Source organism: Caloenas nicobarica, chromosome Z, assembly GCF_036013445.1.
Source record: "Caloenas nicobarica isolate bCalNic1 chromosome Z, bCalNic1.hap1, whole genome shotgun sequence".
Lineage (NCBI taxonomy): Eukaryota > Metazoa > Chordata > Aves > Columbiformes > Columbidae > Caloenas > Caloenas nicobarica.
This window is the reverse complement of record NC_088284.1, coordinates 94,752,919-94,766,038: the sequence shown is the minus strand read 5'-3', so window position 1 is coordinate 94,766,038 and position 13,120 is coordinate 94,752,919. Positions and strand designations below refer to the sequence as shown.

Below are 13,120 nucleotides of genomic sequence, written 5' to 3'. Positions count from 1 at the left end.
CTTTAACAGCATTATTAATTGTTATCCTCTGTTTTTTGCAAAGTTTTATCTGAAGAGTGTGATTTCCCTATTCTGTACTTCCCAGAGCTCTGTGACATTTCACTGGTATCCGTTAATGCTACGGCAAGAACATCCTGAGTCCTTGGTCAGCTCTTTGGTCCTCTGAGATAGAAATGGCTTACTTGAGAACAGAAAGAAAAGCCTCGGGCCATGCCTGCATGTTTCGTGGAGCGGTGGAAAAAGCTGTGTGGTGAACGTATTCCAGCGCGCTGCGAGGAGGGAAACAAACTGGATTTTCTCCTGTGTCCTTTGTATGCTCCTTTTCATAGTTCAGTATACCGTACCTATAGAAGAAGCTGTGCTAGTGCAGGAAGGATGGCCTTATGAATAAGATATTGATTTAGGCCTCAGGAGTTTGGTGCTCAGTCAGTAACTCTGCCTACCAGCTTTCTGTGTCAGTTGGGTATAAGTCACTTTGTACTCATCTGTATCCCAGATCCTGTATTTGTAAAGCAAGGCTATGGATTTCAAAACCTCACTAGGGATAAGATCAGAGCATATGTCTGTTTGGATCCTCTGTATAGCAAGGTGACTGGAGGCATAGTAAGTCCTTTTGATATCTAGCTATATGTTGCAGGTCAATGTCTGTATGAATATATAGCTCGATCAAAATTTTATTAGTTTCAAAAAGGATCAAATGTAACAGTACCTTCCTTGATTTTCAGGCATGAAATATTTCTTGCGTTTGAAGCGCAGGTCAGCTTTCCATAGTTCATTAGCTATTATCAGCTTTGCCAGGCTTCTGAGGAAAGCAGTCTTTGACAGCATCTTTCCTCTCAGGTGGAAATATGGTTGTGTCCCTCTAGAATGCTTGTTTCTGTTACATTACGTTGCTCTTTTCATATTACCGATAATTAAACACAGCTTTTTTTCCTCCCTATTGATCAGTTGCTGAAGTAAAAGAAACCTCTATCCTCCCCATGCTAACTGTTGACATGGAAAACAAGGAAAATGGCTCTCTGGATGTCAAAAAGTAAGTGAATCCCTAGTGTTCAGTTTGTGTAAACAGCACATGGATTTTGATTACAGTTTTCCTTTGATTTAATGTGGTTGGCAAGGGTGGGCACCTCCATCTTCACTCATTTCAAACCTTCCTTGTTCTCGATTACATTTGTTGTATTTCAGCTTTGAAACAGAAAAGTCTCAGGCATGCAATTGATTAAAAGTGATATGTGGGAGGACTGGTATAGCAATGGAGAGATGTAGAAGCTAGTAACTTAAGTTAGGGGTATATCTTTTCCATTGATTTCTCCTCTCAACCAGAGATTAAAGCAGGCGGTAGCACTGTAACAAATGCTCTACTTCTGCTCACCTGTTTGCTAGTGGCTTGGGCAGAACCAGTGTCTGATGGGTAGAAGTGTCCTATGTGTAAGTCTCCTCTGCTTCTTTCAGAGACACATGTGCCCTTCTCTGCAGACTGCCCAGCCATCTAGAGCTGAGAAGCAGCAGCATCTATCTTTGGTGTCAGTTCTGTTCTGGAACAGATATTTTAAGCTGTTTGCTGGAGAAGCCCTAAACTGCTGGGTTGTTACTTCAGACCTAGGGTGGGAATAAGATGGAAACATGGTGTGCACTGCTGTACGATTTTAATGTGGCAGAATGCAGGCTAAGGGATAGGAGGCATTTCTGTAACCTTAAAGGTCAGCAATTCTTATATTAGGACTAGCAATTCTGAATGAAGTTATGAACTGAGGAGTGGAGTTTGGTGTGGAAAATCTGGGTCTTGCTGCTTTAGGGTTACAGAAGCCATGCTGAGATACATATATAGATATATTAAAAAACAAAACAAACCAAAACACAAAGAAAGGTACTAGAGAGAATTCTTTGTCTTCTCAAACTGCAACATTTCTGCAAAGCTGCATCTCATTCTTTGCATTTAGTTCTCTTTTCCATAAGCCTTCCAAGAAAACTTGACAATGCTTATATTCCCAGGCACTACAGTAGTAGTAGTAATAATAATAATAATAACGATGGTGATGATGATGGTCATTTCAGAGTGCTGATAAAATGCCTGATTATGACACAGCATCAAAAGATCTGACGGTGGCCATTAAAATCAGCATGCTGCCCCTTCGCTTGAGACATTGGTCACAGCACACCAACGTAAAATGCATTTCTCCATTCAGTGACTATGAATAGATTATAGCATGTATGTCCCGCAGAAGCCACCTTCTGTTGGCAAACTTGCTTTCTACAGTGAGAGCTCCATAGTGGGAGGAGAAGGCAGGCAGTCAAAGCAAAGACAGTTTACATTTAATAATTTTCCCCTGAGGCTCAAGTGATAAAGGCTCAATTCTTCATTGTGAAGGTGGCTTCTTAAAACTGGATGGGGATTGTCATTAAACTGACCAGGACCTGTGGTTTCTAAATGAATGTATACAGTATGTATGTGTGCATATCTACAAAGGAAATATTTGGCACTTTCTTGAAGTGGTTATAAATAGCTTGAATAAAACGTTTGTTCACAGCTAGATCCCTTCAGGCCTTGCTGCTTCTGCCACATGATGGCAATAAAGGCACAGGGACAGTGGTGAAAAGCAGACAAGCCTCATCCTTATTCATTAACAGTGCATCTAGTACCTCATTACAAAGCCTAAAATGCCAGTCCTCTTAAGATTTTACAGCATCCAGGATGTGTGGCATAGACCAGTGTATGGCTAAGCCATGGCTGTTATATATTGCCTTTTCTTGTCTAAAGGATAGAACCGGGTGCAGCAGCAGGGCAAGGAGGAGACTGTTAAAGTCTAGAAGCCAAATGAGCATCTGTGTGTGTATATGGGTTAAGATCCAGGCAGCCTCCAACAGCCTGCAACATGCCTGTGAGTCTTCTGCAGCTGTAGCTGTGGAAATTGGCTCCACTTGAGGTCCAGCATGGTGCTATTCCTTGAAGCAGGAACTTGCAATTATTTCCTGTGATTATTTAATGACTAAGGCAGAGCCCCTGAAGTCATTGCGGTTGAGCCTGGCATGGGGCTGGACCCAGTGGTAGTTCCCTAGTGGTAAAAGAGGAGCTACATGAAGAACTAATGCACCTGGGCTGAAATATAAAATTGTGGGAAGGAGGGTTTAGAATTTAGTTTGAAATTGAAGTGTCTTTGGGAAGTCAGCAAAATACAGTTAGGAGGTATCTTTGCAGATTGAGTATTTTGTTTGCTGTTTAGGAGAATTAAATTAAATATATTTTAGGAATTATTCCTTTTTAAAAAATACTGAGTTGTTGGGGTGTTGTTTGTTTATTTTTAAATTTAAGTAGAAGATGAGTCATTGAAAGCGATTGTCTGTCTTAGGCAAAATGCAAAGACTTAAATATAATCCTTCAAATGCTGCTTTTACAAATATGTGTAGGTTTTGTGTGGTGCTTTTCACATTTTACTTCCTGAGCCTCAGAATGTGCACAACACCAAAAATCTAAATTGAAAGGCATTCTTTGATTTTTTTTTTTTTTTTTTTAAAAAAGCAGCAGCTCTGATAAGGCCAGATAGTCTCATTTTCAATTTTGCTGAGTGTTGCCTTTCTATGTAATCACAATCAGTGAAGCAATTACTTGACGAGCGAAAGTGAGAAACTCTGGCCCTTTGCTCATTGCTCTGAGATACGTGTATATTCCATAAGTGAAAGAAACTGCTTTTGGATAGTCAAGTGCAGCAGTTGCAGTGTGAGTCTCTAGGGCTAGAATTTCGTTGTCACATTGGCGGGTACTTCCCAAGAGTTAGGGGAGAAGCAAAAACTGTTGTACTCACGAGCCCTTCTTCCCAGGGCTCAGGTAGTTGTAGAAACTGGGATGTTGTAGAAACTGGGATGTTATAGAAACAGCGATGGGAGGCACCGTATGTGATTCTGTTCACTTCTCTTCATGGCTGGTTGGAAAAATGATGGGCCCTTGATTCACTCAGTTATTTTGCTGAAAGACATAAAAGTCTAGGCAAGACAGAGGTAGTGACAGTTGGAAAAGAAAAATTTGAAGGACAGAACAAAAATGCTGTCAGCAGAGTATAATCTGTGTTTCTTTTCTAGCTGGTGCTGTTGAAAATCAAAGTCCTGCCTCTAAGCTTCAGGACCTGAAATGGACAGGATTCTGAAATCTACCATGATCTGCATGTTTTTGATATTTCTTCATTAGCATTCTGGTTAAGCATGCAGAACAGTAGAAAATGTCTGGCATGAACTTTGGGACTTCTAGCTGGAGAAACACGTTAAAGAAGTTTTTTCTTTTGATGTCTTGCTCTTCATCCTCCTAAATTGCTATAGGAAAGGCAATCACGCTCACTGTGTGTCTTTTTACTAATAATCTGCAGATACACATAGGTTACCTGAGATAGGGTGGTGGCAGGTTGAGGATGAGAAATGCAGAAGAATAGTAATATGAATGATTGGTTGTTTTTGCTACCGTGAAAAACAATTACCTGAGGTCAGTCACAGAAGGAATTAATTCTAATTGTGTTTAACAGATATTTTGTCTGATTCATAGCTATTTTAAAAGTCCATAGATTTGTTCTAGGATTAGTCCAATTTTGAGAAATTTTCTATATTGAGCAATTAGTGCAGTCATTGGTGTTTCTTTTTTGTTTTGTTTTTGCAAGGTAAAAATGGTTTTCAGGAGTTTCTACCCATGTTACAAGGAAGCACAGTTTCATCGGGGAAAAGTATAATCCATGTACTGCAATTCTTTATAACTACTTGGTAGCTGAAAACAAACTGCAGTCTTGAAAGACAGGGGTTTGGTACCTCAGTCACAGTAGTCTTTTTTTCTCCAACTGCAAAGGCAGCGCACTTGCAGGAAAAGATCCTGACTGATTACCTTTGGCTTATGTGAAGATTCATATACTTTCTTCTTTTCTGAAAGGAGAGGTAACTCAGTTGTCCCAGCATCAGGTCTTTGAAATGGAAGAGAACAGGGGTGACTGTTCTGTATCGGGGCAGAGGGGAGGTGTGTCAAAGGACACCTTTCCTGGAGGAACAAGGAAGGAACAGATATGCATGGAGTGTGCACAAAGAAGCAACAGATGCTCTGCATACATTTAGTGATTACTTGTCTGGATTTACACTTTGCAGTTCAGTAGAGAATGGGAGACCTCCGGATCCTGCTGACTGGGCTGTTATCGATGTTGTGAATTATTTCAGAACAGCTGGATTTGAAGAACAAGCCAATGCTTTCCAAGAACAGGTAAATCTGCTAGGAAAAACTTTTTGACTGCCATCAGTTTCTCATATTGCACATTTTTGCTGTGGACCTGGTTATATGCTGTTAAATGGGAGTGAAAATCCCACATTAATGGGAGACTTGAGTTTGTTGTTGAGTGAAAATCAATGAGACTATGATTTTTGAGTAACAATATTGTTCTGCAAGGTGTATATAATGGGTTGGAGTTTAAGACAGTCATCTGAAAGGTGAGGAATCTAAGCAAATTTTCTGGCTTGGACTCAGTCTCCCTGTACAACCCTCTCAGTTTCACAGTCTCATTATTTAAAATGTGAGTGGTAATTCCCTTCTTCCTTAATGTATTGTGCAAATACACTCCTGAGTATTTATAAAATCCAGGGCTCCTAAGAAGGAAATTGCTTTTGAAGACCTAGTGTGAGAAAGGGCCTGCTGTGTTGCATTGAACTTGGCAGTGCAAGTGGACAGGGAAAAGACAAGCTGGCAATAGAGGGGAAGAATCTTCGTAGGTGCAGGAGCAGCATGTTTGTAGGACTTGGTCTGAGAAAGGGGCCGGGTCTTCATTTCTGGGCTTTATAACTGCTGATACTAATGGATGGCTGCTTTCGGTAGTCATGTGACCCTTTGTAACGACCCATCAGCACACTGGTGGGGTGCTGTAGTAGGGCACGATAAGGCAGTTGGCTTACGGGGCCTACAGTCCACCTGTTCTGTGGAGAGGGAACTTGTCCAGGTTGTCAGTTCAGCACCTTCCCGGATATGTTTATAGGTTTGCGTGTGACTGCCAGGAAATTAGTTATCAACGCTTGTATTTAGTATCAAAGTAGATGGGTTGACTTTCCAAGACACTGAGCTAGTGCAAGTTACCAGCAGCTTTGCAGGGAAACTTTACATCTCATGTGAAATAACATGAATGTTGGTCAAGTTAGTCTTGCTGACCTTCAGCACCTGGACAGTGAAATCCCATCTGGTTGTAACTGACGAGTACAACAAAGTATCACAATTTAGCTCTTTGTTTTCAGAGATGAAAAGCCTGGTGGTTGGGTAATTCTCTGGCAGGGTGCAGAGAGAGGCTCTTTCTGCAGCTGCTACTGATTTTTCAGAATTTGAAGATGAGTAAACAGGCAAAAAAATTATTTAAGTGTATCCATTCCTCAATACCAGCATCCATGTCTCCTCAACAGCCTTGGAAATGTGGCCCAGAAAAACACATGGGCAAAGTAATCGCAGCCTCTGGTATTTTTTCCTTATACTGACAGATACCTCTGACTTTCATCAAATATCTTAACCTCTCTGCACCTTAGTTGGCTTGTCAATAATACCGCAGCAATTACTACTGATCTTGCAGCAGCAAGGTGAGGCTAACTCCTGAATTTTGGCAGAGCAATTTGCAACAGCCTGATGGAAAGCAGCATAGAAGTGAGTGTAAAGCTTTTATTAGTATTCTGCAGTGAGGGCAAGTGGCTTCAGGAGGATGGCTGAAGTAAGCTGCTTTTTAGCAATGTGTTGGCAAGGCTCTGCTAGGATAGCCATGGGCAGAAACATGGCTGTGATTCTGCTGCCAACTTCCCTTTGTACCAAAGCCTTGGAGAGAGAGGCTGACAGCTGCCACCAGCATACAGCCAGGAGATGTGGGATGGACACTCACAGCAGAAGCCATTGCCACTTCCTTCCCCCTCCACTACCTTGGCAGCAGGGGGAGCAGCAAGTGCCTGGTTCTCCGTTCCAGCTCTGCCAGCCCGTCCCCTGTCTGACCCAGGAACAACTCTGTCCCTAACCTCTTACCGGGGTGGTGCTCTGTTTCCTCCACACTATTTACTAGCCACTAACTTTGACTCTGTGTACTTACAGTATTTGCTACCAGGATGTCCCAGGCATGGCAGTGCAGTCAGGTTCACTTTGAACACTTAGCCATCCTCTGTAGGGTGACAAGCATGTGGCTAAAGCTCTGGCCATCTCAGTTTTTCTCTGCCATTTGTACCGCAGCTTACCTCGGCCTCAGAAATCTAAATTAATTTGATCTGCCACTGCACTGAATATGTACTGGAAGGGGAATGAGGAATGAGATTATAAATAGTAAAGTGTTCCATTTCACCTACAACACTGGGAAACTGTTTTCAACTGAGCTGCTTCAGTAGGTGTAGCACAACAGTTTCCTTACAAAACATCCATAGACCAGAATGTAATAATGAGATCTATTACTACGTTCAACTTTCACACAACAGTAACTGAGATCACACGTTCTTTTGATGAATCTGAATACATATGGACTTACCCAAAGCAAGTGACTCAGAATTTTTAAGACCTGAATTTTTCTCACAACATTTTAAGGAAAATGGGAAGATGTTGCAAGGACTGCAGAATGTTTTATTTAAGCTATATTGTAAGTGCTGGTAAGAAGTGATGATTGTATGATGATTATACATTATTCCTTCTTGGAGTTCCACTGAGGTCAGAAAGTCAAAAGAGCTCACCGATGAAGACAGATTCAACAGAAAGATATTGCCCACACAAACACATCACATCAGCAAGCAAATCAGACAAGCCAAGAAGTTGGGGGCACAGGATAACTGAAGAGAGAGGCAGACCAGATGCAGGATGGGGGTGTGAACACCTTCAGAGAACCGCTGCCTGCCAGGACATGGCTGAGCTTTCTCCAGGAGGCTTGGGAACTCAGGGGGCTGGAGCTCACTCAAAGGCTGAAGCTGTTTGCTGTGTCTCAAGACAAGCTAGTGCTATGCCTGACCTTCGTTATTGCCCATCTGGCTTCTTGGCCATTAGTATTGCAATAGCCAGATGAGGCCAAGTAACACAGGGGTAGTTTGCTGGCTTCACTGCAAAGCCCTACCTGCAGGGAAACGGTTTGGTGCCAGCTTGTGTCCGCTGTGGCTTTCCAGCAGAGCTGTGGCATGGGGGAGCATGTGGGCATGCTGGCTGCCAGGCTTTCGTGTCAGCTGTATTGAAAGACCTTGCAGTGCTCAGTCACTTAAAGAGCAGAAAGAGTGCTGGGACAACTTGAAGCTTAGCACGATCCTTGGTTATTTGCTGAAGACGATACACTAGTGCTGCTGGCGTCATCCTGACACAGGCGGGAATTGCTATTAGCCGTAGTTGTGCAGAGGAGTACCTCTGCAGATGACATTAAAAAGGTATACGGAAAACTAACCTTGAAGAGAAGTAGCAGAGAAGAAATTCACGGAAGTCACCAAAGCATACAAAATCTTATCTGGTGCCAAAACCCAGGATGGCTATGAAAAATCTACAGAAGCAGGTTTAAGTGGAAAGCTAAAAAGAGCTGGAAGAGGTAAAGCTTATGATACATACAAAGATATAAAACACTTAAATTCTGAATACAGAATTCCTCATTTCTACCCAGATATGTTTAGAGAATCAGTTTTCCGTTCAATGAAAGCATTAGGAGTTGCCAACATTTCTAGAATCCACGGGGAACCCTGTCAAAGAAGAAGGGAAAGGAATAGATGCTTTTTTCCTATTCTTGGAGTTTCTCCTGTCCCAGGTACTGGATTTACTTCATTGGGATCCTACCAAGCTGGAGGCTGTTCTTCCTCTGTAACATCGTTGAACAGAAGCAGCAAAGGCAACTTCAGATTGGTCATAGTAATGAGCAAAATACTCACTGGTGTCAAAACTCCCACAGAAAGAATTGTGATAAACGGAAAAAAGAGAATAGAAACTGGTTTTAACCATGAACATTCTCAACAGTAATTGGCATGAGACATCTGCTATAATTGAGTAAAAAGTTATTTGAAACATTTTTTCTTTTAGAAATAATGTTACATGAGGGCTCAGGAGTCATATCTTTTAGGGAGATTTTAAAGAAATCCCACTTGCAGCTGATCTTTTGACTATGTTGTGGTTTGTCCATGTATTTTGTATTCATAAACTTTATCAAATCATAAGAGAGATCAGTCTGGACAAATTCATTATGAACTCTTATACAAGTCTTCCTCATTTCACTTTGAGTTGTACTCAAGGATGGGATCTCTGACATTTCTAAGGCAACATTTAATATTTCTGAGGCAGATGCCGCAATGGGATAAACGGATCTGTGATGTTTATAATATTTATAAAAATACAAAATTTTGGCAATGTATTATGTACAACAAAAATATATGTAAGCATTTGAACTGGTTGTTGGCTATTGATAACAAATTCAACATTTACTAGTTGTGGTGTGTTTTTTGTTTTGTTTTTTTTAATTGAAAATAAAAAACCCCCATGCAACAGCAGAGTGAGGTCCAGTGCAGGAGAATGCTAAAGGCTACATCCTTCTTTGAGCTATGACAACCTTGGGAGGCCTAGCTGTGTTGTGAGACACTGGTCAATGCATTATTGTGTTGGTGTAGCCCCCGTTTCCTGAGTAGTGCAGTGTGAATGAACAAGCGGGGTTGTTGAGACCTGAGCTGTTGTTTTTAGCTTCTTCCACTGTAAGTGGAAGCCTCATCTAGGTGTTCCTGCTCCGGCAGGGGGATTGGACTAGATGATCTTTTGAGGTCCCTTCCAATCTCTAACATTCTGTGATTCTGTGGAGGAGGAAAAGTTCCCTCAGAGTGTTGAGCTCCACAGTTAGGCCCTTCTAAAATTTCTGATGGCAGAAGTCTATTTTTTTTCCCCCACAGGAAGCATGGGAAGGTTGGCCTTTTAAAGAAAGCACCTGCAGTCAGTAGCAGATGCTGACTAGTCCAAACTTGCATATCATTATCAATGGTAATTCTTCTGAAATGCACTTCATAAGCCACCTTCTTAAGAGTATCCTTACCTTAATGGCTGATAATTAGGCAGTCTGCACATGTACCTATTAATTTGAAACAGATTTACAAGGACAGAATTTTTAAATAAGGCTACTTGGGTTTTGTGCTTGACTAAATGGTACTTATGCCTTAGTCATCACAGGTGAGCACCTGAAAAGCAGGCAGCAGAATTTAGCAGCTACAAACATAGTTTCAGAAAAAGAAAAGCCACTATTTCTTTTCTTATTGATCCTCTGTAGTAGTCTTCCATTTGTTGCATGACTGTTCCCATCTGTTAGATTTGTACATTTGTCTTTATCAGCTCTTTAATTCTTCTTATAGGAAATTGATGGCAAATCATTACTCTTGATGACAAGAAATGATGTACTGACTGGACTTTCATTAAAACTGGGGCCTGCGCTGAAAATCTATGAATATCACGTAAAACCTCTACAGACACAACATCTAAAGAACAACTCTTTATAGCGAATTGTCTAATTGGGGTCGTGTTGTGCCTCAAACAATAAATAAGCAATTTGGTTTCATGTGATGGAACTTTGTAAAGAGAGAATATATCTATTAAGAATTTAAACCAAATTACAATATATATCCTATTGGATAGAGTTGGCAATATACCATATACTGAGTCTGAACTGAGAGAGGTGGTATGTATTTTTTACATAGTACATAGTGATTTTCTCTTTTAGGAATTGTCAATGAGCATGTTGAGATAGCTACATCACTGTATCCAGAACAAAAGGGATGTATGTCATTCTCATTTTTGAGCCAGACATGTTCTTTATTTAATGAATTAAAATACCAAAAATAGAAACCAAACCCAAATAAAGGTTACATGCATCTTTGGGAGAGAAAAACCAATTAAAGTAGGTTTTGGTTTACATTAAAGAACTACTAAAATTACTATTCATAATTTTAGGATGAGACTGACACTTGCCAACTCACCCTTTTTTGCAGAGGGTCCTATTTTGACCTTATTAAGGTTTACTTGTGGTGTGCTGCAATGTTTAAAGCTGTACATACAACTAACATAACCCCTTCGATAGCAGAAGGCATTTCTGACAGGTGAAACTGGGTTGTGTATTTTTTGCTGTCCTTTAAATTTTCAGCTTGTTTTCACCTGTTTTTAATAGTAGTTCTGTGTAAAGCGTAGTTGGTTTTAAAAAGTTTGTGTTGCTTTGCAAAACAAAACCCCTTCATTTTATTTCTTATTTTTAATTTATGATAACTTGTTTTCTAACATTATGCAGAAATTTGTAAAAAGAGTGAAATTCTGCACATTTTTAATATTGTCTGTCATTGGTGTTGTAATGGTTGATTTATTTTTTTTTAAAATGCTTTACTTAACAGTTTGAATACTTGTTTTAAAAACTGAAAGAAGCTGTCTCATCACTATACATCTCTGTTAAAAGAGAGTCTTGTTCAATCTGTTTGTACCAGTTCCCTATTTGATAGGTTGCTTGCTATATTCCAATAAAACATTGCTTATGTTTGGATTCAGTTTATTTTACAGATCTTTTACTTTCTCTGTTTCTTTGTTGTGGTATATTTGAGCTCCTGTTTTTCTCCATTTTTCCATTAAAAAGTACTAAAACTGACTTAATATTCAATGTTGTTGTGATTACTTTTAACGCCACCTATCAAGATATTTAAAGATTTTATTATTTTTGCCTTTTCTTATCTAGTGTTATACACTGCTGAAGGAAAGAATATGGAGCCCTGGTCATAGTTCACCAGTAACATCTGTGCTTCGCTTTCCAGAGCTGTTGGTGGTGCAGAGGCAGGGTGGCTTACCCCAAAACATAGTGCTATGTTACTGAAAGATGAATTTAATATTCTCTTTTTCTCTGTTTACATGTTTGGTGTGGGATTGACACATTTTGTAGATGTATGGATGACACAGAATTTAAAGTAAAACATACTTATTCCATCAGGGAGTAAAATTCTCCACTGTACAGTCATGAGAGCTCATTTGGTGATGACTGAACACTGTGCTTTCTTTTAACATGTTTTAATGAGCAAATGAATTGCATTCGGAACCATCCAGATTGTATTCCCCTTTTGATCAGCACTGCTAACTGGTTCATACAAGCAGAGGCCCAACAGAAACCTCGCAGCAAGTGTGAAAGGGAATTTGGAGGATACTCAGAACTGTAGCAATTTATTTTTATTGCCCCTGATCTTTATTGTAGTTTCCCACTGTTCTCTGAGCTTTCTAATGCTGCTGTTCTCTTTGTGCAGGTGACCATTCTGAGTTTTGTCTGTTACATTCCCCTTGCTGTTTCTGGGAGAACAAAAAATCTTTTTAAAAGAGACTGGAGGGTTTGAAAGAGGAAGTTAAAGCCAGATTATTTTTAGCTACCATTCCTCTTGCAGAAAACACAGCTGCTGTTGAGATGAGGAAGCGACTGGTGTGCAATACTGGATACCATTTCAATACTGCAGTTCTGAGTGTTGCAGAGCTGTGCAGGAATCCAGTTTATAACGTGCCCTTCATGTGCCCGCAGCTAGGTGAGCCACTCTTCCTCAAAAGCCCTCCCTGTGCTTTGGGTGGTGGTTAAACTGCCAGGTGTCCAACTGCTCAGCTGATTCTGGGTGTGAGAGTGACCATGGTCTGAGGCTGTGTTGCTTTTCATATGATAATTATTATAACAAGGTCTTTTTATTTTCTTAGCTCCTGTAGTTAAGAAATTGTTTGATTTAGTGATGTTCCTTTGGATCCTGCATGTGTTGAATACTTACTCCCAGAATAACACTGACTGGTAGATGCTGTAAATTTGGGGAATGCAGCTGTAACCTCAAACACCTGAAGAGCCCAAGGGAAGCACCATGAAGACTGTAAGTGGCCCTTGGTCTCCATGTGAGAGTTTCATTGCTCTGAAGGCTGCTGATGAGTACTGGAGACCACTGTTGTGTTTATAGGCTGCACTCATGAGCATCTTTGTTAAAGGAACAGTCAGCAGTTGTAACTGCTGTATCATTACCTCATCTGCTGATAAAGCAACAGCAAATGTCTTGGCATTGGCAAGCTTGCACTCATCTCAGGATGTTCTCTTCCCCTTTTGAGATGATTGCTGTAATCCAGCTGCCCCTCTAGAAACACTCTGCAGTACTTGCCATGTTGAGGATGGCC

At 40.6% G+C, this 13,120-nt stretch overlaps 1 protein-coding gene across 1 annotated transcript; it reads left to right on the top strand.

The window, feature by feature from the left end:
* Nucleotides 1-240: 240 nt before the first annotated feature.
* SAMD13 (sterile alpha motif domain containing 13) lies at nt 241-10,455 on the top strand. The gene is made up of 4 exons (XM_065657459.1): nt 241-311; nt 949-1,033; nt 5,113-5,224; nt 10,312-10,455. Exons 2-4 carry the CDS (start codon nt 981-983, stop codon nt 10,453-10,455), a joined length of 309 nt encoding a protein of 102 aa, XP_065513531.1. The 5' UTR covers nt 241-311; nt 949-980.
* The last annotated feature ends 2,665 nt before the right edge of the window (nt 10,456-13,120 follow it).